Here is a 26112-nt window from a genome sequence, read left to right as displayed (position 1 = left end):
CAGAATGTGACTGCGATGTCACCAGGCAGGCATCTTCTTGAGTCTCTCTCTTGGGCGTAGCTTTAGAGTTACGTGGGGCTCATGGGATAGACACTGGGCTCTTTAATCTGGAATGCTTCAAGCCGATGTTAAGTAGACATGAGTGGCTGTAGGCCCTGGACTCTGAAGAGCTCGTTCTTGGTTTCTTGTTTCGCGGTGATGTGAAGGAGGTTAATCAGATCGGTATTTTAGTTGTGTCTGGAGCATACGTATCATGCAGCCATCATGGCTCCAGTGGAGAGGCCAAGACGGGAGCATGATTGAGAAAATGATTCAGCAAGGCCACCGTCTGCTAGCTCAAGGGTGGCTTCCGATCAGAGTGAAAGGGGGCTAGAGCCAGTTCATTGCTTTGCAGCCAAAAGCTTTCTCTATAGTAAATAAAGCATGTTTCAGAGATGGGGAGGAGGATTTTACTACCAGAGAAAAATTGTTTCTATTTGTGTTGGTCGGTCACTTTAGTTCATTCATGCATATAAGTCTCATAAATATATGCAGATACTATAATTTAGATCTAAAAATAGGAATATTGCTTAGTGTAAATGTTGAGTTTGTGATTTACTATATTTAGAGTAACAATAACACCCTTAGTGGTCTAAAGGTTAGATTTCAGAGTGCTTCCCAAATGATAGGGATCTTTATTTTAAGATTGTTTTAAAAAATGTTTTTCTTTTATTGTCTCACCCTTGGATTAATTCTCAAAGGTGGGTGGGATTTATTAATAGCAATTTTGGCTCTCTTATATTTAGAATCTCAATTCTATTTGGTGTTGGGCTGTGAATACACTAATTATTTGAAGAAAAGTATGCATGCTATATATTAAATATATGTCTGTGTATGTAATTACACTCATTCATGTGTTCATTTGTGTGGTAGTGTTACTGTGATGAACAATTGGATCCAGTAACATGGTGCTTCTCAAGAAGGTCAAGAACTTGAAGTATGCTTTGGACCGAAAGGACGCACATAAATTATAAGGACTTATAAATTAATCATGCTGTTAAACCCTGCATATGTGTGTCATATGTTGGCGTCTATGTGAAATTAAGACCCTGAATGCTATCCAAGGAACTGTTGCCCAAATTTCTTGCTTTCTCACAATAAGTAAATAAATGGCTATTCTGACACTTTAAAGATTTCTTTCAAAGAAATAATGCAGAGAAAATGAGACATTTCTTCTGTGCAAGGATGGCCCCTGAAAATATCAAATTTAATAAGCTATTACAAATAAATGAGGCTTTAAAGTCCACTTCCTCCATGCCCACATCTGCTCGCCAGCATACATATCCTGCATTGTGCAGTTTGTAAGACCATATACTTTTCTGAATATTATAAAGGAGACCCATTTAAGTGCTCACCCTTCGACTTTGCTAAATTTATATTAGCTTGAAAGAGGAAGTTGTCCCCAATGGACTATATGAACAAGTATTTCCGTGTCACGATGCCCTTGACACATTGCACACTAACCACACTGCCTTGGATCTCATTCAATATTTCACAGGATCCAAGTCCTCTTACTAATTTTTCTGGCCCGATAGAATATTATTTACTCAGATCCATTTGTGCTTTGAATCGTGATCTTTGAGTAAAGAGAATCAACTAATTTTAGATCGTTTGATAATGTCAGACTTATTGGGAACATTCATTCTCAAGTAGGTGTGAAAGGTAGAAATGTTAGTTGACAGTATTTTACTAAGACTACTAGTTATTAATACTTAGGCATTTTTAAATAAGGTTCAGTTGTGTATAAAACACTGAGCTACATATGGTAGTGGGAGGAATCCAAATGTAGATTTTCACGTTCTAGCTCTCTGAAGCTTACTGTGGAGAAGGCCAGCTAGGACAGGACACAGATGGTGCCAATCAGTACAGTAGGATGTGGAGAAGGCAGGTACTGCAGCCTCCAGGGAACCCTAATGACACTGTGAGACTGTGACAAAATTCCACTCTGCAACCTGCCCAACCCCAACACAGAGAGCCAGTCACGTGGGAAGGGAAGGAAGATGTTCCTCCAGGTCTCCCTTCAGGACAGACTTTCTGCAGCCTGACAGACACCATCCTGCAGTCCTGGCCCAGCGAGACCACTGATAGACCATGTCACTAAATCAAATTCTATGTGAATGCCATTGTCATTTGCAGGATGCATTCCCTGACACCTGTCTGTATCAGCAACCTTTCTGAAGGTATCATTCATTAACCACCCAAGTGAGTTTTGTCTTCTGAATGACAGAAACACGGGTGGATGACTTTTGAAAGTGCTTGGAAATATCCAAAGCCAGGAACACGAAGCGCCCCAGAGAAACAAGCTTGACTTCTACTTCTACAGCTAATTAAGGAATTCTTATCGCGAGTAAAATTACGAGTGTGATAAACAAGGCTCCACAGTTTCACTCTTGATCAAAAGAGTAGATTGGAAATATGGACATACTTTTTTTTTTAAGTACACACTTTTTTTTTTTGCCAAAAAAATTCTAATACCACCTCACTTGAGAGTGCTTTTAGCAGCTAAAATGTTATTGCATATCGGTATTGCAACCAAACACTTGTAATTAGTTATGTGCGCATGCTAGCTAGCATGTATAGCTGACCATATCTCTAAAAATCAGTATTCATTTTGTTTCCTAAAATTAAAATATAATTACATCATTTCTCTCTCTCTCTCTCTCTCTCTCTCTCTCTCTCTCTCTCTCTCTCTCTCTCTCTCTCTTTGAGACAGGGTTTCTCTGAAGTTTTTGGTGCCTTTTCTGGAACTAGCTCTTGTAGACCAGGCTGGCCTTGAACTCACAGAGATCCTCCTGCCTCTGCCTCCCGAGTGCTGGGATTAAAGGCATGTGCCACCACTGCCAGGCTTCCCTTTCTCTTTCTTCTAGCCAATCCTCTCACGTATTTCCCTTACTGTCTCAAATACATGTTCTTTTTCTTAATTGCCCTTACAGACAACATACAACACATCCCTAAACATAGGAATACAACTGGTTCAATGTATGTACTGTTACATGCATGTATATGATTTCAGGACTAACCACTTAATACTGAATAACCAATCAGGGTGAGGGTTTCTTCCCTAAGCAAGGCCTGAACAAAGCTGACACCGAGAAGACTTGCTAGGACCGAAGAGGAAAATCTCACAGAACTCCAACACCAGCTAAAGAACTACAGGCAACTAAGGAATGTGGAGAGCAGGATAGAAATCCCTCAGAATCCACTTTTGTTGTAGTGTTTTGAGGTCAGTCCCAAGGAAGACCTGTAACTGTGCCCTCAGGATTAGTTTCATTTGAGAGAGGCACGCTGATTTATTGAAACTGGGATGATAGACGTGATATCGTCCTTCAATTTTAAGGAACTAAAAATAATTGATATGCTAGAAATACTTTGATGGTGGAATATTTCTCCAGGACAGTGACTTCCTATGGACAGAGAAATGTAGAAAATCACTTGAGGTAGGAGCCACACTAGGCTAAGAGCACCATGGGGTGATTCTGTATTCTACCTAGAGAAGGACGCTTTAGCATGCTAGTGCCATGGAGATCGAGCATCCAAGTGTACGTTCTGAATCACAGGGAACATTCTATTGAAGATCTGCTTTTAAATTCCTAACAATCCGCAGTCTCAGCCATCACGTGGCTCTTGACATTCTTTTACAAGAAGATACCTTTTCATTGAGGCCACTTTGATACGGAAACACTTTCTTTTTTATCTGCTGGATGATCTGATTACTTGCCCTGAGAGCAGTCCCTATGCTTCCTGAGCCAGGAGGAGGAGATCTACACAGAGAGCGGAACTCTACAGGAGCGCTGTGACCAGAACCCCTGGCTGGGCCTCATCATGACCAGCAGGCCTGCTTTGTGGTTTATATACAGTCCGCCTGGCTGGACCCTTAACAGGGATTCCTGCTCAGCACCAGTCACGTGATAGAAATGAAGTGGAAGCACGATCTCTTCCTGTCCCAACCTCCTACTCACACTCTGCCCTCCTGGAGAATGTTGTTTTCAGAACTGCTTCAACTGCCGCCACAGCTGTGACCTTGAGCTGTCCCCTCTATGCCCTTGCTTTGTTGTTTATATGCCTGTGGTGTACATTTCTCCCCCCTTTCCTCTGTATTGACTTCTTCCTCTACTTCTAAGTACATTATAAGGTTTATTTCCCATGATGAACTATGTTCATTACGTGTTTAAAAAAAATAGGTCCTACCTATAATCCCAGCATGTGGGAATCACAGATAGTCAGCCTGATCTACACAGAGAGTTACAGGTCAGCCCGATCCTGCCTCCAGGAAAAAAAAGAAAGAAAACAATTATGAGATATCACAATAAGATGGAATCATGGTTCTTTATTAAATGATACAAATATCAAAAAAAATTAGATCCTTCTAGAAGGTCCATGACTTACACCCTCACCTTTATTGCCTACTTTTTTAAAGTCATTAATTATAAGACTAAAAGACATGACCCCAGTGCGTAGATTGTAGTATGATTATCGTTTACTGTAACAGCTAATATCCACTTATGAGTGAGTACATACCATGTTTATCTTTCTGAGTCTGCGTTTCCTCACTCAGGATGATTTTTTTTCTAATTTTATCCATTTGTCTGCAAACTTCATGATGTGTTTTTTTTTTAACAGCTGAGTTAATACTCCATTGTATAAATGTACCATATTTTCTTTACTGATTCTTCGGTTGAGGGGCATCTAAGCTGTTTGTAGTTCCTGGTTGTTATGAATAAAGCTGCTATGAACATAGTTGAGCAAGTTTCCTTGTGGCAATCACTGAGCCTGTATGAGTTTTAGCTAGGTCCTCTGACTATATGTTATGGTTGTGTAGTTTGGTGTTCTTGTGGGTTGCCTAGCAATAGGAGTGGGGGTGTCTCCGACTCTTTTAACTACTCTTGGAGCCCTTCTTCTCCTACTGAGTTGCCTCATCCAGCCTTAGTGTGATGGTATATGCCTGGACTTATTGTAGCATGTTCTACTGTGTTTGTTGATCCCTGGGAGGCCTGCTCCTTTCTGAAGGGAAATGAAGGAGGAGTCTGATCTGGAGGAGGAGGGGGAAAGGGGGAAACTGAGATTGGGATGTAATGTATGAGAGAAGTATAAATTAAGAAGAAGGGGACTGGTTAAGAGCACTTGCTGCTTGCTTTTCCAGAGGACCTAGGTTGAGTCTAAGAACCCACACATATCACAGGTCTAAACTGAACACAGCTCCGGCTCCAGAGGCTCTGAAGTCTTCCTGCCTATGCAGGCATTTAACAAGCATAGTGAGCATAATGATTTACGTCTCCTTATTATAAGCATCTTAGGTATGTATCCAATCTCTGAATGAAGGGCTCACTCAGGGCCTGCAGAGCCCTTTTGGCTGTCAAACATGAGCCCGTCTCTTCAATACTGTTTATAATACTGTGTAGCATAGTGCTAGTTTCTAAATGTCAGCCTTTGTAAGAATCACATTTATTTAAAATGCTATTTCTATAGTTTTATCCCTAGAGATTCAGACTCCATAGGATTGGAGTGCAGGAGTCTGAACGGAGTTGAGACAACCCTGATATAAGCTCCTGTTTAAAATGACTGTCACAAATCACAGTCCCAGAGAACCTGACACCCTTTTTTGAGCATCCTATATTTGGTCTACATTTTACTTTTCTAGTCTTCCACCTTCTTTTTAAAAATCCCTGTGTGTGTGTATATGTATGTGTCTGTCCAGAGATTGACATCAGCTGCCTCCTCGACTACCTTCTACCTTTTTGAGATGGTGTCTCTCCCTCAACTTGGAGCCCATGTATTTAGCTAGGCGGACTGGCTGCCATGCGGGGGGCTGGGGGAGCCCCTTGACTCATGCTCTGTAACACTAGGATTTAGGCATGAGTTAGCTCACCTGACTCTCTATGGCGCTGAGGGGCAAAACTCAGGTGACCTCACCAGCTGCAGCATCTCCCTAGTCCCCTCCTCATTTCTGACTATTTTTTTCTTTAGTCCTCCTTTAAGAAACTTAAAATAAAACTAATCTTTTTTCTTTCTCAATCAATACCCATTCGAAGCTTCCATTCTATGCCTATCAATTTAATCAATGATATAATCTCATTCCTCACTCCTGGATCTTCGAACTGCATTTCTGGGTGTTTTTGTTAGGGCCCTCAAGTACCAGGTAAGCCTGTTTCTCCCAGGCTGTTTCTCTTCCTCCAAGTATAAATTGTGTTATTTGTGGGAATAACTTCTGTGAAGGCCATGGGGTCACATTTACATTATTTTAACTGTATTGAGTATAATAGTTGTAAATATTTCCTGAACGTCATCCCTCACTGAGCACTCTCCATCCCCCGCTTATTTACACGTTATAAATCCTTGTGTAGTCTGTGAAATCCCTTTTCACGAATCGAGGAGACAAGACATACAGCAGAGCCACACTCCCTGGAAGGAACTGAGCCAGGACGAACCAGGGCAACTTGGCTTTAGGCCCATCGTTCACATCTGCACATGAGGACAGCCCAGAACAGGGCCTTTCGCCATCTCATTGACTCTTGATGCCTCCACTTCTCTGCCCACAGGGTGAAGAAGCTCAAGGAGACCCTGGTGGCCGTGCAGCAGCTGGATAAGAACATGGGCAATCTGAGGACCTGGCTGGCCCACATTGAGTCAGAGCTGGCCCAGCCCATTGTCTATGAATCCTGTAACTCTGAGGAAATACAGAGGAAGCTGAGTGAGCAGCAGGTAGGGTTGCTAAGCCGCGGTGTGCACATCCTCTTGGCCAGAAGGATGGGGTGGGTACAGGATGTTGGCTTAGGATAAAAGATGGGGAGGAAGGCAGGCGGGACTGGTGGTGAGGGGCAGAGCTTTGTGTAAGAGAATGGTGGGGACAGGTGGGCTCTGTAGCATTACAGAATTGACTTTGTAAAGGTGTCTGTGCTGTCCTAGAGTTAGTGACATTGGTCCTCCTGGAAGCAATCTAACACAAGAACGGGTTATCCAAACCATCACCTGATGACTTCCTTCTCCATGGACCCACCATTTAGACAGAAGCCCTTGACTTACTGTTGGGTGCTCAGAGAAAGACAGCGGTGCAGACTGAGCGCTTCAGTAATCAGTTCTGTCCTTCGAGGGGGACTGTGTGATCTTCAGATAGTAACGTGACCTTTATGTACACAGGAAGGGCAGCGCAGCTCCCTGAAATAAAATACATAACCCAGAGAAGCAAAGGAGGATGTCCCACACACAAGCAGAGGGGATTGGTGTTTCCTACCTGCCTTACTTATTCTACTAACCGTATAGGATTCCACTTGCCAGCCACGAACATATTACCTGATGTCTTTATTACCTTTGAGGATTCTACCAAGGCTTCACTTCCCTCTGTTAACAGTTACATTGTGGTGGTCAAATTGTTCAGCTTGAGAGAGAGAGAGAGAGAGAGAGAGAGAGAGAGAGAGAGAGAGAGAGAGAGAGAGAGAGAGAGAATACTTTTCAAATCCTTCTGGCACGCTTATTTGGGAAGGAAGGAAGGAATGCCAGTGATACCAACAATAGCTGATAATCCCCACTGATGTTTGGCCAGAGGCCGGAAACTACTCTAAGGCTTTTGCATGTTTTTTTTTAAATTATTTCTTTTATTTTTTGAAATTATATTTACATCATCTCCCTCTCTACTTTCTTCTCTCCGAGCACTCCTTCGTACCTCTCCTTGCTCTCTTGGCCTCTTTTTTCAATTATTCTTGGTCTCTTTTTTCACTAATTGTTGTTAATGCATGCGTGTGTGTGTGTGTGTGTGTGTGTGTGTGTGTGTGTGTGTGTGTGTAATCTGCACTGCAGTCTCTCTCTCCCTGTGTGTGTGTGTGTAAGTATACATATGCTGGCCATTTGATATTGGATAGCCAATTGGGATACTCTTCCCTCTAGAGGGCTATTTCTCCTACCTGCAGTATTCCTTCATTGCCTGTTCTTTGTACAGGGTTGAAGCCTCAGGTTCTTTCCCAGTTCTTAACATATCTGCTATTGTTCTCTGTGTTTGCCTCATGTTTCGTCAGCCATGTTGGTGAGAATTTGGGTTTAGCTGCTGACGTTCCTGGGAGACACAGTCCCACAGCAAACACCCTGATCCCCTGGCTCTTACAATCTTTCTACCCCACCCCGCTTTGGAGATGTTCCCTGAGCCTTAGGTATGGGAGTTGTTTTGTAGACGTATAAGGGAGGACAGGGCTCTGCAACTCTGCATTGAATTAGCATATTTACTTAATTTTCACAAACACTGTGCACTAGTTAGAATAGGCATGAAAGGATAGTCCTAGATACTGAGTGTATTATATATTATTTTTTTGTTCCTTGACTGTTCCTGACTTTTGGTGTTGGGTTTTATACTAAAATTATCATTGTTTAAAAACCATTTCCACTGAGACATTTTCAGTTTTTATAAGATTAGTGTCCTCTGTGAGTGATGTTTGAGATTTTGATGATTGTATTGGGAGGGTCTTGGCTGGCTTTCAGTGCCCCCATCCACATTCTCCTGGAGAACCTGGTAAGGGGTGTACCAGGGGTGAGACATGAAGGCTGATGACCAGTTTTGTCGACTCGTTCTTACCACGTGCAGGTAGGCAAGAGTCTCCAGCATTTAAGGGAGCCTCTTACATGAAGGAAAAGACCATAGTTAACAGGGTAAATAAAATGTAAAGGGAAGAGAAGAAGCAACAGAAAATAGTGTGTGTATATGTGTGTATATGTACATGTGTGCCTGTATGTACACAAGCATCTGTGTAAGCTTTTTTAAATACTCCCAGAAATGAGAGGTTTTATATTAGAAATGAAAGATACTGTTACATTTTTCAAAAGGAACTTTCAGGATTGATCTTCTCCCACACATAAAATGAAAAGATCAAGAACATGAAAAGAGGCGATAAAGAATAAAATTAAAGAGTTAATGTCTAAATCCCAATATCCAATGCTATTATTTGATAAAAATCACCAAAATCTTTCTCAATGAAGGAAGAAATTAATTAATTAAAGTATTAATAAAAAATCCCAAATATAAAACACATACTTTCAGATCATAACGATCTATTATAAATGCCTAGGAAAATTGGAAACACAGAAAACCATCCCAGCCTTTTCAGGATAGGAAGGCATTGTTCTGACAGACGATTTTGGGGATTCCAGTCTATGGGTCCTACAGCTCTGCTGCTGTGGAGAAAAAGTGCACCGTGGAAAGAGAGACTCAGGAGAACTGTTGGCCTCCTAGCTTCCAAGATGCATAAAAGAGAAGTCGGGAGGAGCTGGAGCCCCAATACCCTTTACAAGGGATATGTCCCCAAGGCTCTACCTACTGCAGGTTCTGCTGCCTCCCAGTATTGCTGCTGGCCAGTGACAAAACCATTGACACACGGGCCTTCGGAGAACATTTTAGAAACAATTTATAGAAAAGCCCAAGGGAGGGAAATAACGAATAGTTTTGATTCACAGTTTCTGCAGTTAACATGAGTTCATATGTTGGAGTTGGATAAAATCCAGTTTCCTGCTTTTTATCAAAAGCTTTCTATTTCTGTCCTCCATTTAAAACTGTGCTTCAAGGGAAGTAGTGATGATCTCATTCAAGAAAGGGAACCTCAGTTTCTTAAACCACAGTAACCTCTTGATGTTATCTGGTGTGTTTGCAGATCTGTGATGCTTAAGTCTCAGTTCTGAAGGGGGAGCTACTCATAGCTGCACATAAGTTGATTGTCTGATCAATTGGAATGAAAGTGATGTCTTAATAGAGACTAGGGCAAGATTCATTCATTCATTCTCTCTCTCTCTCTCTCTTTCTCTTTCTCTCTCTCTCTCTCTCTTTCTCTCTCTCTCTCTCTCTGTGTCTGTCTGTCTGTCTGTCTGTCTGTCTGTCTCTCTCTCTCTCTCTCTCTCTCTCTCTCTGTGTCTGTCTGTCTGTCTGTCTGTCTGTCTGTCTGTCTGTCTGTCTCTATCTCTGTCTGTGTGTGTGTGTGCCACAGCATGCATGTGGCATTCAGAGGAAAGTCTCCGGTCTACTGTTCATCCTCACCCTCTATGTTTGACGCAGGGTCTCTTGTGGTAGATACACGTGTACACTGTGTATACATGGTAGCTGGCCCACAAGCTTCTGACGATGCTCCTGTTTCTGCCTCCTACCTTGCCTATGAAGCTCTGGCATTACAGAGTGTGCTGCCTAGAATGTCTGGCTTTGCATGGTTCTGGGGATTCAAACTTAAGTTATCACATTTGTGTGGCAAACACTTTCCTGTTGAGCCATCTCCCCAGCCCAACCCAGGACTCATTTTTTTTTCACTCACTACTAAACCAGTTTTACTCTTAAAGTAGTGTGTGTGTGCGCGCGCATGCGTGCATGTGCATGTGTGTGTGTATTTGTCTGCTTACAGGCATCAATAGAAGTCCAAAGGGGCCATTGGGCCCCCCTGCAGGTAACATTTCAGGCATTTGTGAGCCTCCCAATTTAGATGATGGGGTCTGAACTCTGGCCCTCTGGTAGAGTAGCTGCATTCTAAACCACTGACCATCTCTCCAGTTCCTAGTGTGATCCACTCTATCTGTTCAGCCAGTATCTTGGCACTTCTCACAGAATACTTCCAGATCTGTCTTCTCAGACTGTACCTTGAGCTTCTGAGGTGTCACAGATAAGGCTCGGCAAACTTGCTCATTCACAAAAGTGAATCACGGATGGCAATCACGGATGGCAGAGCCATTTAGGAGGTGGTGAGAATGGCTATGGGTTCTCCCATCTATTTACACAGACTTTACAAAAAAGCACACTTCATTCCCCGGCAGGAGCTTCAGAGAGACATCGAGAAGCACAGCACGGGTGTCGCCTCCGTCCTCAACTTGTGTGAGGTCCTCCTGCATGACTGTGATGCCTGTGCCACCGAGGCCGAGTGTGACTCCATCCAGCAGGCCACTCGGAACCTGGACCGGCGCTGGAGGAACATCTGTGCAATGTCCATGGAAAGGAGACTCAAGTGAGTTGGGATGTGCAGCTACAGACAAAGCGAACAAAAACAAACAACAAAAAGGCTCCATCCATCTTCCCATTCATTGCATCCACAGTTTGCTATTTTCCATTGGTTAGAAAGTCCAAAAATAGCCTTAGCTTCCCGAAATTGCCTCTGCCTACGTGTAACTGGAAATATAAGTAGGCATAGTGGTAATAGAACAGACCAATTTACATTGGAACTAACAGTTTAAATATTACCTAGAAAAACCAAAGTCTGCCCTAAAGAAATGAGTATAACATTATAGAATTGGTAGTTATAGAAGGGCAACGTTCTTTTAATAAAATCCCGCTCCTCATAGTGTTAAATGAAATAAGCCAGGCTCAAAAAAGGATAAATATTTCATGTCATCTCTAGATCTAGGTGTAGCACAAAAAATAAAATCTCAGAGACAGAAATTGGGGTTCAACCTGAAGATCAGAAAAGCAAAGCAGCCAACCACTGGTTCTTAATTCTACCTCAAACCGAAATGGCGATCCTGCCTCCAGGAATCTCAGAATGAGACTGAGCCTGAGAGCTGTCTCCTCCTGTCTTACATTCCTCTCTAGGGCTGGGATTAAAGGCGTGCATTACCACTACCCAGCCCCTATAACGAGTGTGTGTGACACCACTGCCTGATCTGTATGGCTGACCAGTGTGCTGTTTTATTCTCTGATCTTCAAGCAAGCTTTATTTATTAATATACAAACAAAATCTCTACATCTAGGTTTAGAAATCTAGATTTGAATGTACAGATAACACACATAAAGCTCCATTTAAATGTAGAGATAACATACAGGTTTATACCCAGGACATGAGAGTAGAAAGGGGACTATGGGAGGAGGAAGGAGTTGAGAAGAGGGGGAAGAAGAAGGGATAACAGAATATACGTGACCCGGATGTGGAAGGAAGTATTTAGGAGAAAAGGGGCCAGCAAGAGTGGGAGGGGCTGTGGGTGGGTCTTAGGGGAGCAAAGAAGAAGCCTCGTGGTGCACATATGTGAAAAGGAGCATTACGATGAACTTTCTGTGCTACTTTTATTGAATAATAAACACTTTTAAGCCCTTTGAAAAATGACAGTAGCAAAAAATTCCTTCTAGATTGCTACAAAATTACCCCAGTGGCCTAAAGCCATGCTGCTCTTTGGCCAGTCCCGAAAGCTCTGTTGTCTTTCAAGGATAACTATTATCCCTCTCAGTCTGATGCTGGCCTTAAGGAAAATTTCCAACTTCAGTTCTATTTAAGGGGTACACTGGCCTGAACGCACTGCCTGCATGCAGGGTTTCCAACCTCCCGTGCAAACGCCGGGGCTGCTTGGGTATTGTACTTTCATATCCAGTTTGACTTCATTCCAAGTTCAGAGCTGCAGGCCGTCTTTTAAGCCAGCAGCTGTTTTATCTTAGCTCCAACAGTTGGCTGTCTTTTTCTCTGGGCGCTTTGGCTCAAAGCTGCTAGAGGTGCCAACAGTTGCTTGTTCGGCACCCTTAATCCTGTTGGAGGCGTCGTAGGGTTCTGATCCTCAGCAGCCTTAACGACAGGGGTGTGTTCTTCCATCGTCTGCCTCAGAATTGAAGAGACATGGCGGCTGTGGCAGAAGTTTCTGGATGACTATTCTCGTTTTGAAGACTGGCTGAAGATTTCGGAAAGGACGGCTGCGTTCCCCAGCTCTTCTGGGGTGCTCTATACCGTTGCCAAGGAAGAGCTGAAGAAGTTTGAGGTGATTCGTAATTCCAAATATTCACTGCTTGTTCTGCTGTGACATTAGTGAGCTGGTAGCTGATGCTCGAGGGCACAAACTGACTAATATGCCTCGTGTTATCTGTTCAATAGCTGGGGGATGACTTGGTAGCCATGGTAGCATGCCTCGTGCGTAGACAAAGATTGGTGAAGATTGTCAGAATTACAAATAAGATAATAATAAAATTGTTAGCCAGATACAGTGGCAATTTTTTATAATTCCGGCACTCAGGAGGTTGAGGCAGGAGGATCTCAAGTTGATCTACCTTGGCCTATGTAGTAAGTCATGTCTAAAGAAGGAAGAGCAGGGAGGAGAGAGGAAGGGAAAAGAACCTCTTAGAAAACAAGACTCATGATCCTCCCCAAACCCCATGGTATTATTCTTAAGTCAGAATTCTTTAGAATCGTCTATTTCCTCTAAGATTAAATATAACTGTTCCATAATATGAAAATCTCATGTAAATGTATTCTCTCAATTATTTCAACCTATAGATAAATTTTATGAGGAAGAAGGCCAAGCAGAGTCAGGAGGAAGGGAAGGCAGACTCACTGGGGGAGGGAGGCCATGAAAGCAAAGCATATTGAAATGGCTGTACAGAAACATACTTCGCATGCTAGCTCAAAACATTAAGTCATCCGATATATATAGGAATGATTCTGATCACTGGTGACATAAAGTGAGCCTCAGAATCGGACAAAATATTGTCATCATAACTCACTTTGAATAAAGCAGCAGAGGACGGTACTCTCTTGAGTCATGAAGACTTTTAAATAACCAAGAGATGAAAATAACAGTGCTTAGTTATGTGTAGGAAGGAATCATTCAATCATTCCTTACACACTGCTTGTCTTCTTCGTGATCTCAGGTTTGCTCTGTGAGACCCTGAGTTCCTGCCACTCCTGAATCTGATTCCCGTAGACATTGGTGTGGTGAAACAAGCCACTGTATACACACATCCACATATATACGTGTGACTGTGCACCCACTGTAAGGGGTTCTGACATATTCTAATCAGTCCTTACTTGTACCTTACTAGTAATTTTTCCCCAGCCCTCCTCAAGATGTTTATAAATAAAGCTATCATTTTGGCTAGATTCATAACTAACTCCATTTTTCTCTTTCAACATCACTGAACCAAGTCTTGAGCTACTAGAGGAAAAATGAAATTTCCTTCTTGTTCTTGTCTGACTTACAGGTCTGAATCCTAGATGGAGAGCTATCTGATTATAATAGTATTTGATGCGATGTGGAATAAGTAAGAGGGATTCTGAGTAGATCCATAGGAAACTCTACCACTAAATCCAGAAAAAGAAAATGCCTCTGTTTTCTCTATCTAAAAGTCACCATAAACTGCCAAAGAATCCAGGTCACTTGAGGGCTGGTGGAAGTGACCGTGTCCTGTGTCTTGTAGCACTCTGTTTTGTAAAGGTTAAATCTTTCATTATTGGCTTACACCACAAAGCAGATTATATGAGATAATTCTTGATGCTATTTTGGACACATATTTTATGAAAGAAGCTACTCATATGGTCAGCACTGAAATAATTGATTTTTTAATCACTTCTCATGATTCTTATACTTAATTATATTACAGATAGAAAATGTCACAGAAACAAAATTCTGCTTTAAAATTATTCATTTAATTGCATAAGTGTTTGGGAAGGTTCTGGGTGTGCTAGGATTCTGGTCCTGGATGTGCTAGGATGCTGGTCCTGGGTGTGCTAGGATTCTGGTCCTGGATGTGCTAGAATGCTGTCCCTGATACTAGGATGCTGGTCCTGGATGTGCTAGGATGCTGGTCCTGAGTACTAGGATTCTGGTCCTAGATGTACTAGGATGCTGGCCCTGGGTGTGCTAGGATGCTGGTCCTGAGTGCTATACCAATTGCCTGAATGGGCAGATCTATACTTTGATTTACTATGTCAACAAAAGTTGAACCTGCCTTAGAACTTCCTAAATTTCCAGAACTGCAGATAGATAGGTATTCTTTTTTATTTTTATTTTTTCATATTACATACTATCCCCAGTTCCCCCCCTCTCCCCCTCTCCTGCCAGTCATTTACCCCCATCCCACCCCCATCCACTCCTCAGAGAGGGTAAGGCCACCTTTGTGGGATCAATAAAATCTGATATACCAAGTTGAGACCGGACCAAGCCCCTCCCCTCTGTATCAAGGCTGACTCCTCTAAAAAGCCTGTTAATGTGCTTAAGATAAGTCCTGGTCCCACTGCCTCCCATGCCCCCCCCCCAACAGATCAAGCCACATAACCATCACCCACATTCAGAGGGCTTAGTTCGCTCCCATGCAGGATCCCCAGAGTCAGGGTGTGCCCACTAGCTCAGGTTAGCTGTTTCTGTGGGTTTCCCAGTCATGATCTTGAACCCACCCCCTGCCTTGCTCGTATAAAGCAGCTCTCAGAAGGCACACGTTCACAGGACAAGTGTATGGTCCTGTGAGCAATGTGAGGAGCTAACAAAAACCGAAGAGAGAGATGGACATGAGCTCAGGTCAATGAACCATTCATACGTAACCTTTGGGTTGGGGCTGGAATAAGAATCAGTCGCAAACCATTGTGCGTGAGTTTAGGGTGAAACTGTCTCTCGTTTGGGTGGGTGTTTGTTCTCCTAGTTCTGTGTGCTGCAGCAGGGACAGAGGAGGTGCTAGCAACTAACTGCAGGATTTCAGCTACATGCTGTGTCCTCCAGGGCAGGGCATCCGTGGCGAATGCCAGGATAGCAGCTCTGCCATCTTTCATGGAGGCTGATTCATCAGCAGAGAACTCGGACCTGCTTCAAACTAGTTTTTTGTTTTTTTAAATCGAAAGTTACTAAACTGATTTTCTTAAAAGCAAGGTTAATAGCTTGCTGGAGAGGCACTTCTGCCAAAGATGGTTTTAGTTTGATTCCTAATGGATACCGGGATTAAGGTGAATTCTGCATCTTTAGGAAATTACATCTTCTGCAACTGAACAGTGCCACTTTAAATATCATTTCACACAGAAATCTTGAACACCTCCATTTGATGTGTAATCACATGTATATAATTTTGTAATGGTTTCTCTGATGGGAAAATTTGTTTCTGGGTTATTATTTACTTTTGTTTTTTGATACAAGGACTCACGTAGTCCAGGCTAGCTTCCAGTTCCCTGTGTAGCGTAGGATAACTTTGATCTTCTGCTTCTCCTGCCCCCTCCGACTCCAGAATGCTGGGATTACAGATTTGTGCCATCACACATGGCTTAACTTTATCAATCATTTTAAAAGCCACATTTTATGTGTATGCATGCATGTACATTACATGTGTGATGGCTTTGCATATATATCCATATGCAAATGTATATGTGTACATTTTGTTTATGTATGTATTTATTCATAAATACAATGGTTCTTTATAGTTCTGTGTTTTCTTTTTCTTTTCTTTTTTTTTTTTTTTTTTGGATTTTTCGAGACTGGGTTTCTCCGTAGATTTTGGTTCCTGTCCTGGAACTAGCTCTTGTAGACCAGGCTGGCATCGAACTCACAGAGATCTGCCTGCCTCTGCCTCCCGAGTGCTGGGATTAAAAGCGTGTGCCACCACCGTCTGGCTAGTTTTGTGTTTTCTTTCTGGCTCTTGATTAATCTGCTGTGTCTCTGGTAGGGTCACTTCTGTCCTCCCTGACTCTGCAGTATGAAAACCAAGAGACATAACCCAGAGTCCTGCAAGGATCTCCCACACTGATTCACTTGTTTGTGGCCCCAGGCATTCCAGCGGCAAGTCCACGAGAGCCTGACCCAGCTAGAGCTGATCAACAAGCAGTACCGCCGCCTGGCCAGAGAGAATCGCACCGACTCTGCGTGCAGCCTCAAGCAGATGGTCCATGGAGGCAACCAGCGATGGGATGACCTGCAGAAGCGCGTCACCTCCATCCTGCGCAGACTCAAGGTTCTCGTTAAGCCTTGTCTGATATGTAGAGGCTAGAGGACAAGCCCAGCCAGTAGCGTGACGTGCTGTTGGGGACAGTGGAGTTGGAATGGCCGGAGGGAAGTGGTTTGAACTTAATTTAGCATGCTCCATGTTTGGGAGGAATGGACTTCCCAGAAGGTTGGAATTGGCTGGGATATATCAGTGTGTGACTATGGATGTTTTAATACCTAATATCTGCCTCTTGTTTCCAGCATTTTATTAGCCAGCGGGAGGAGTTTGAGACTGCACGGGACAGCATTCTTGTCTGGTTGACAGAGATGGATCTACAGCTCACCAATATTGAACATTTTTCTGAATGTGATGTTCAAGCTAAAATAAAGCAACTCAAGGTAATGAGTCGGTTATTCTGCAAGTTATGTGTGTACAGACACTGAAAAAGGAAATTCTTTGGTGTAGAATATAGGAGAGAGCTTTTAAAAATTAGTTCTTTGTGATTAAGAAAATATTCAGAAGGTTCTAAAGATAGTGACTTTAAGTTGGAAGAGCTAGTTAGTAATAAGCCTGAACAATAGGCCAGTTTATAATTAATATAAGCCTCTGTGTGCTTATTTGGGACTGAACAACTGAAGGGCTGGCAGGACAGAAACTGCTGTTTTCAAGTGAGCATCTGTCGCTCGAAACTTATTCCCATGATATCTCTCTTTGAAATCTGTAAGTTGGAGACTGTACTTTTGATTCCTGGCAACCCAGACTCGAATAATCACACAAAACTATATTAGTTACAATACTGTTTGGCCAGTGGCTCAGGCATATTCCTAGCTAGCTTTTACATTTTAAATTAACCCATTTCTATTTTATAATTTTCCACAAGGCTTATGATTTGCTACCTCACATCCTACTTCTTGGGCGACAACATGGTATCTGCCTGACTCTGCCTTCTTTCTCCCTGCCCTCAGTTTAACTTTCCACACCTAGCTCTATTCTGCCCTGCCATAGGCCAAAGAGGCTTCTTATTAACCAATGGTAATAAAACATATTCACAGCATACAGCGGGAAATCCTACGTCAGAAATCATATATAACATGAGGGCAAATGATCATTCCCGGATCCCTTGCTCTTCTGTCAGTCTAAACTGATGCACTGATGCTTATGTTCCAAAACAACAAAAGAATCATGTGAGACCCTGTGGCCTTCCTTAGTCATGTGTGACATCTGATGTACGTTATGTGAAACAAATAAAAATGTTCATATCACACCATCATTTTTACCTGGAGTCACCAGCACTATTGATACCAGCTGTCAATATTTCTCTGTTATTTACCCACACTATCTATTTATTTATTGACAAAGGCTCTTTGCTAATGTCTCCATTTCTGATCCCATTCTGCCTTAGCATTATATTTTACTTTAGAAAACAATTGCTCCATCTTTGGCTTGTCTTTGAATACAGCAAGTCAGATATCCCCTATGTAGTCTCTCTGACAGGGTGAGAAACATGTCTTTTAATATGACATCATTCCAAGCTGTGTAAAATTCACATTGTATCTGTACCCTTAGGCCTTCCAGCAGGAGATCTCGCTGAACCACAATAAGATCGAGCAGATCATTGGCCAGGGGGAGCAGCTGATAGAGAAGAGCGAGCCCCTGGATGCAGCTGTCATCGAGGAGGAACTGGACGAACTCCGACGCTATTGCCAGGAGGTCTTCGGACGTGTGGAAAGATACCACAAAAAACTGATCCGCCTGCCTGTATGCAGCAATGATTTCTTTCTCATTAAATCTAGAGAGAAGTAGCTGTGTGGGATTAGGTAGCATAACACAGTAATGAGTCCAGCATTTGGAAGCAGAGAATCTGGGTTTGTTCCAAGCTTTGATACCACTATCTATGTTGCTTTAGCTCTCCTCAGTTTTCCCAGCTTTAAAATGGACTTATTCACAGTCACTACCTTGTAGGGAAAACTGCTTTTTTCATTTGGCAAGTGACTGTCTAGTTTTATAAAGACTTGAGCAGTCTTTGCGGCTCACCTCCTCTATGGAAGCTTTATGAAAAGATGAAGAGATGAAGTAAGAGATGTGAGCAATTGCTCAGCTCATGAGATGATTTTTGAATGAATCTTTTCCCTCCATGCTTTTTTTCCTTGTCCCCACAATTTAATCTCGTTTGTACTGGTTTTCTTAGCCAAACATTTGAAATTTTCTGTGGTAAAAACATGTTTTATGGCTAGCATATGGGCCTCAAACTGTTATGTGCCAGTTGAATTGGAGGCATGCTACTTGATCCTTTATTTGTATTATTTTTATTTCATTTTAAATTAATGTTATTTAATTTCCTATAATGATTCCTTGGAGTGAGCTTTATCAGAATCCCTACCAATGATAAAACTGAGGTTGAAATAGCTGAATATATAAGGTATTTTGAAAGGGTCTTTGTTAGGCTTTCTGTTGCTGTGAAGAGATACCATGACAACAACTACTCTTATAAAGAAGGAACATTTAATTGAGCTGGCTTTCATTTTTAGAGGTTTAGCCCATTATCATCATGGTGCGGTGTGGTGGTGTGCAGGCAGACATGGTGCTGGAGATGTAGCTGAGTTCTACATCTTGACTGGCAGGCAACAGGAAGTGATCTGTCTCACTGGGTATAGCCTGAACATAGTTCACCTCAAAGCCCACTCCCACAGGGACACACTTCCTCCAACAAGGCCACACCTCCCATTAGTGCCACTCCCACTGGGGGCCATTTTCCCTCAAACCACCACAGGAAGTAATCAGAAAGTTCTTCCATATATGTTGATAAAGTTGACTCCGTGTGGTCAGCAGGAAGTGCTGGCATATGCTGAAAGTCACACCTCTTTGGAGTAAGAGGAAACTCCTCTTCCTGCAGTAACAAAGCTGGTGTGACTTCCCTTTTAGCTACCGGATGATGACCATGACCTCTCAGATCGAGAGCTAGATCTCGAAGACTCCACGGCTCTTTCAGAACTACGCTGGCAGGACCCCTCTGCAGATGGCGTGCCCTCCCCACAGCCTTCCTCCAACCCCTCCCTCTCCCTCCCTCAGCCCCTCCGGAGTGAGCGGTCAGGGCGAGACACCCCAGCCAGCGTGGACTCCATCCCCCTGGAATGGGACCATGATTATGATCTCAGTCGGGACCTGGAATCAGCATCGCGGACTCTGCCCTCAGAAGATGAGGAGGGAGAGGACGACAAGGAGTTCTACCTCAGGGGAGCAGTTGGCTTGTCAGGTAGGAGAGCAAACTTCGTGCCGAGAATCCATGGGAAGGACACACTAGCTACCTGGACTTGGCTTCCCTGGAGATGTGTTATATAAGTGCTGTGTGTATCCAAGGTCACTCAGGGACATCATAGGACACCTGTCGTGGGGTGGGGTAGAGCATGCTGAGTGAGACAAGAGGGGTAATGATGAGTCTGTGGGGTGGACACAGCAGTGCAGAGGAAGAGGAGAGAGAGGAGCCCCTGCCGGGTTTGTCATCGGCCATGGTGCTTCGGGTCATCTGAAGTGTGTCAAGAATGCTAGGATTGTGTTGGAAAGCATAGAGTGGGCACAGTGGAAACCGGAAAAGCAAACAAGGGTCTGGCTGTGAAGTGAGGCAGAAGGAGTTTGGCCCTTATCCTGAAGGCTATGGGGAGCCACTGGAAGAAGAAAGGAGCGGTGACCAACCGCATATTTCCTTAGTTTATTTGTACATAGGCTCCATGGGTAGAGTATAGATTGGGAATAATAGAGTTTAGATGGATGTTGTTAATGAACATGGATGATGATCTATAAGCCTGGATTAAGGAAACAGCCCTAGGGAGGCTGATGGATCATGAGAAATGAATGCCCTCTTAGCAGCCAAGTGGAGAGAGATGGAGGAGACTCTGGGTTAGGCACCCAAGTGAAAGATGAAAGTGGTCCTAGGCTCAGAGAAAAATGAGAAAAACACGGTGTGCCTGAGTAAGGGAGGCAAGATGCGAAACAGTGGAGGTACAGACACCAGTTGTATTTATCCCTATTTTGAGATATTTATCGAACTTCCAGACTCTACCATTTAGAAATAGGTGTGTGGGTCTAGATCGCTATCTAAACACACAAATTAGATAGGACTTCTACTTCTAACTAGGAATTCTCAGAGTGCATGGGGAGAATCGTGCAACTAGAGCATCTAGAGAGAAATAGGGGGAAGAAAAACCTAAGAGGACCTTACCAACGGTAACCAGAAGCGGTACATAATCAGAGAAGAGTGTTGTCTGTGCCATGTGCCATGTGGCCGTCAGCTGGTATGACTAGCAGGCACTGAATTGTGACTGCTGGGATTGACGCTGACTATTGATAGAAAATGCGTTTAGCCGGGCGATGGTGGCGCACGCCTTTAATCCCAGCACTGAGGGAGGCAGAGGCAGGCGGATCTCTGTGAGTTCGAGACCAGCCTGGTCTACAGAGCTAGTTCCAGGACAGGCTCCAAAGCCACAGAGAAACCCTGTCTTGAAAAACCAAAAAAAAAAAAAAAGAAAGAAAGAAAATGCGTTTAAAGGCATGGAGAAAATTTCAGAACTTGGAACAAAGAATGAATACAAGCTATCAGTGCTGTTTATATTGATTACATAGCATATTTTAGCATTAAGCCTATCTACCTGTTTATTACTATTCTAACGTGGCCATTAAGCCTTGAAGTTTTCATATATGGCTCACATGCAGATATAAAGCTGCCTTTGAGGAAATTCCTGTTCTAATCCAGGCATAGTGTCATGCAGTCACGAAGTCGAGACGGGAGGACCGAGAGTTCAGAGCAATGCTCTGCTCCTGTATTAGTTCCTTTTCTGAAACTATGATAAGACACCATGACCAAAAGCAACTTAAGGAAAAGGGGTTTATTTTGGCTTCTGTTTCCAAAGGGATACGGGTCCATCATGCCCAGAAGGCGTGGTGTGGGAGTATGAGTAAGACCCTAGCTGGTTACATTGTCATCCAGACACAGGAAGCAGAGCCTGAGAACAGGAAGTGGGATGAGGCTATACACTTCGTGAACGTAACTTCGTGAACAACTGCATGACACTATGCCTGGATTAGAACAGGAATTTCCTCAAAGGCAGCTTTATATCTGCATGAGAGCCTGCCCCCAGTGATTTACTTCTTCTAACAAGGCTCCACCTCCTAGCAGTTCCACAGATTTCCCCCAAAGCACCACAAACTGGGGACCAAATGTTCAGATACATGAGCCCGTGGGGGTATGTTTCTCATTCATACCACCATAGCTGCGAAGTTAGCTGGGGGTCTTGAAGGGCTGTGCAGTCTGAGACCTCCCCTCAAAGGACACATGCTGACAAAGGGATTCCCTCCCAGTGCCTCTCTAGGTTTCCATGGGAACCCCTTTCCTCTAGATGCTTATTTTCTCATCTATAAAATGGAAAGAATGCTACCAGGCACCCTTAGGGTTCCTGTAAGGATAGAAGCACTTTAAATAGTAGCTGACTTAGAAAACACTCAGTCAAGATGAATTCTTAGCAGGAAGCCACTGGCAAGCATGTGTGTTTTCCCCTCCATGTCCGTGACCATCAAGAACAACGAATTTCTTTTTCCTTAGGCAAACTGCTTTCCTGCCACAAGGGAATCAAGGTGTCTAGCAAATAGCTGTCAACTTAGACTGTGCTCTTTTTACAGATGTAGTGATCCCTGAGAACCCCGAGGCCTATGTAAAACTCACAGAAAATGCAATCAGAAATACTTCTGGTAGGCACGAAGAATGGGATCGAGCCCCCCACACTGCCTTACATCAGCCCCCTCTCTCAGCACAGCTTCCCTGCCTCTCACAGCTTCGGGGCTCAAGCATGCGGAGGCACAGCCTTTCTCTCTTCCTCCTGCGTTAGGAGAAAAAAAAAAAAAGACTGCTGGTTGATCAACACCAAGAAAATGGTCGCCATAACCGTGTCGTGAAATAGCTTCTCAGCTTGTCAAGTGCTAATCACCGGGAGAATTTGGTGCCCGGTGACAGCTGAAAATATAAAAGGCGAAAGCTCTCTCTGGGCCTCTGTGTTCTCGTCTCCACCTTGGTGGACGCGGGCACTAGCTGAGCCTTGGTGCGACCTGCAGCTGACTGGGCAGATGCCATGGGCACACCCTCCGCCACAGGCTCCTGTGAAGGTGTGAGCAGGTTTCAGCTGATGAAATATTTCATTTTCATTGAAGAAGTATTACCTCCTCAGAGGAGACAATCTCGCCATAGTACTGTAATCCTTAGATGGCCATTTATATAGAACAGTTTTTGAAGACAGGAAGGTTAAAAAGAGAAGCCAGTTTTGCTCAAGGTTGCACAAGATCCTGTCCATACTGAAGGTCTGGGTCAGTGTTTGGGGAGTGTGTCACACCATCTGTATGATTCTGAGTCATTGTCTGGTTTATACTAGTCTGAAGTTTCTGAAGACCAAAACAAGGACAGAAACCAAGCTAGCTTTGCAGTGACTTTCTCAATGATTTTCAGCTAGTGGCCTCTCCTAGGTAGACATAGGAATATATTTTATAAAGCTCAACTTATTCCTTGTTTTCACCCAATCTTAGTGCTACTTGGGTGGTCAATGTTTTTGTTCAGCAGTGACTATAATATGCATGCAGATACGTACCTGCAAATACAGAGACACAGCACACTATAAATTCAAATGATGAATTTAAATGATGAGATGAGCTCACTACCTGGGCAGTGAGGAAGAATATACCTAAGAGAGAGACAGAATCTTAGCTTGTTCCTGGTTTAGTTTTGGATTTCCCATGAAAAACAACATGTTCCTCTCTGCATGTCTAGTCTGAGCTAGCCTTTTCTTGATTAACTTGAATTCATGCTTAAGGGAATGATGCAACCAGGGATTTCAATGATTCTAATATCTCTGAGGTCCACAGAAAGAAACCCAAGGGTGAATCCTTCCCTGCTAGCAAGTGAGCATGGGATACACTCGTCTCCTGGTGCCCGGGCCAGGGCTGGTACCTCTTCAGGTCCCTGGGAAGGCCTTCGACTGTGTCGACCACTCAGATTGCCATGGGACTGGCTGAAGGAGGGAGCAGACACTCAAGGCTGCTTAGGATCCACTGTAGAGCTCTCTGCCCAGCCCAGGCTGCTGAGTCTCCTCAGGAAGCACACTCACTGGCTTGGTCCTTACACGTCTAACCCTCTGGCAGGGTAGCACTAAACCCGCTGTATGATTCTCCCAGCACATGCCCTTTCTGCTTCGCCATAGCTGAAACGCTTTCTCAGGCCTCTTAATTGACAAGCTTGACATAAATCAAACACTGTGATCTGTTAAAGACCCTTATGGTTGACACCACAGGGGATCCCAGCTCACTGGAGTCACAGATGAGGCAGCTAGACAAAGCCCTGGATGACAGCCGCTTCCAGATGCAACAAACAGCAAATATCCTCAGAAGCAAAACTCCCACAGGACCAGACCTGGACACCAGCTATAAGGGCTATGTGAGTATTCCAACCAGTACATTCTGGACCTGGGTTAGAACTCTGACCAAAACCATTTCATCTGTCTGCAGCATGAGGACTCTGAGGTCTCAAGTCGAGAGCTCTCCTTGAACTCACAGACATGGATGTGGGAACAAAACCCCATAGTTTGAAATTACTTTTTGAAAGGAATCAATCTATTCATAGACCTTGGAGTCCATTGTCATGACCAGCCTGTTGCTTTTCACCGAGTGTTTAATATGATCCATTTAGCTGAAGACAACAAAACCCTTTCCCGTCCAAATAATCATGAGATGCCTGTCCAAACTCAGCTAGTAAATTTTGGACCAAGGTCATCCCCGGATTACTAAAAGGAGATTTTGCTTGTTGTTATTCTTTTAGTTCTTTTAAGTTCATTTAATGACCTTGGGAGTCTTTGGAATCTTCTGCTTTTGATTTGGGGAGATTTTGCAATGCTGGAAACTGGACCTTGCATACACTAAGTTAGTGCTGTGTCACTGAGCTCTGTCCCAGCCTCACCTCCTGCACTGGGTACTTGGTCTAAAAGAAACCATCCTAACTAGGGCATACTTCAGGAGAAGACAGCAAGGGATTCCTTATCTTAGCAGTTCTGTGTTTCCAGTTGCCAGTGTATCCAGTAAAAATCTATTTATTCTAGTCCCTGACCGAGGAATATTTTTGTCAGTGACATAACCTATACATACTTTAAGCAGAGAATTTAAGGTAAATCTCCCCCCTAGCTCCTGGTCAAAAGGAAAGGAAAGCTAATTTCCAGTGATCTCATCACACCTCACATGCTCCACATTTTGGAGTCCGGGAGAAAGCTGTTCCAGCTGCGCATGCTCTTACCCAGTGCCCTCCCAGTCACTTCTCGATCAGGATGCCTCTTCTGAAAGTGCAGTACAAGGGCCGGAGATGCAGCTCAGTGGTAGAGTGTTTACCTAGCCTGCTCAAGGATCTGGGTTCACTCTCTAGTGCTGTGTAAGAGAAAAATCAAGTGTCGCATAGCTTCACGATGACCGTGTTGACTTCACCAAGATAACACTTAACCCCAGTCAAAAGTGACAGAAACTAACTCAAAGACAGTGTGGTTGTGAGAAACATTGAGAGATAAGATTACACTCTCCTGACAGGAAAGTGTTGAAGTTTGTGTTCTGTTTCCTTTTATCTTGTATTACTTTGTTTTTCTTTATTTTGAGGCAGGTTCTTTTCACAGGCTGGTTTCCAACTCCTGATCTGTCCCTCTCTCTGCCCACCTAGTGCTAGGATCACCCTCACGAGCCACCTTACCTAGCTAGAACTTGCTCCTTTACTACTTGAATGCTGTCTATATATTACAAATGGATCTTGGAGTTTTTCTTTGAGGTTTGAATTTAATCCCTTGATGACTATGAAACATGGTTGTAAATTTTTCTCGTAAAACAGCTGGCTTTCAACGTGCTCTGGACTCTTAAATATTTCAGTTATTTAATGTACAAGCTGTTCTGTGCGATTTGTGGTCCTCTTGGTGTTTCTTCATTTAGGTAGAAATGGAAGAGAATGAAGAGACAACTGGCCATAAATCAGATATTGCCTTGCCAGCGGAGGACTCCGGCCTTTAAATTCCAGATCAGTTTAATCTGTTCAGATTCATGCAAAACAGTGGTTCTGAGACTTCCTAATGCTGCGACCTTTTAATATGATCCCTTACATTGTGGTGACCCCCTAACCATAAAACTATTTTCATTGCTACTTCATAACTGTAATTCTGCTACTGTTATGAATCATAAGGTAAATATCTGTGATTCCTGATGGTCTTAGTCGACCCCTATGAAAGGGTCATTTGAGCCCCTAACAGGTTGCAACCCACAGGTTGAGAACCACTGATATCAAAGAAGTTTCCAAGGTTTCATACGCCTGTCATACACACAAAGCGTGTCTAAGTCTGTGTGCGTACGCATGCGTGAGACCTGCTGACACAGCACGGTTTTGAATCCTATTTATTTCTGACCGGAGTGATGCAGCC

At 43.4% G+C, this 26112-nt stretch overlaps 1 protein-coding gene across 7 annotated transcripts in view; it reads left to right on the top strand.

Annotated features, from left to right (window-relative positions):
- Syne1 (spectrin repeat containing nuclear envelope protein 1) overlaps window positions 1–26112 on the top strand; it is a 471659-nt gene that overhangs the window by 427345 nt on the left and 18202 nt on the right. For 4 of the 7 annotated variants that reach the window (XM_075949874.1, XM_075949882.1, XM_075949897.1 and 1 more), the window contains 9 exons: window positions 6576–6738; window positions 10807–10994; window positions 12573–12723; window positions 16484–16666; window positions 16900–17037; window positions 18206–18397; window positions 19562–19892; window positions 22310–22378; window positions 23965–24107. In XM_075949874.1, coding sequence (XP_075805989.1) covers window positions 6576–6738; window positions 10807–10994; window positions 12573–12723; window positions 16484–16666; window positions 16900–17037; window positions 18206–18397; window positions 19562–19892; window positions 22310–22378; window positions 23965–24107 — 1558 coding nt within the window. The remainder of the gene's footprint in view (window positions 1–6575; window positions 6739–10806; window positions 10995–12572; window positions 12724–16483; window positions 16667–16899; window positions 17038–18205; window positions 18398–19561; window positions 19893–22309; window positions 22379–23964; window positions 24108–26112) is intronic. The other 3 variants (XM_075949917.1, XM_075949889.1, XM_075949908.1) reach the window with 1 other exon arrangement.

The sequence above is a fragment of the Microtus pennsylvanicus genome, chromosome 1 (genome assembly GCF_037038515.1).
Source record: "Microtus pennsylvanicus isolate mMicPen1 chromosome 1, mMicPen1.hap1, whole genome shotgun sequence".
Lineage (NCBI taxonomy): Eukaryota > Metazoa > Chordata > Mammalia > Rodentia > Cricetidae > Microtus > Microtus pennsylvanicus.
This window is presented reverse-complemented; position numbering and strand designations above follow the sequence as displayed.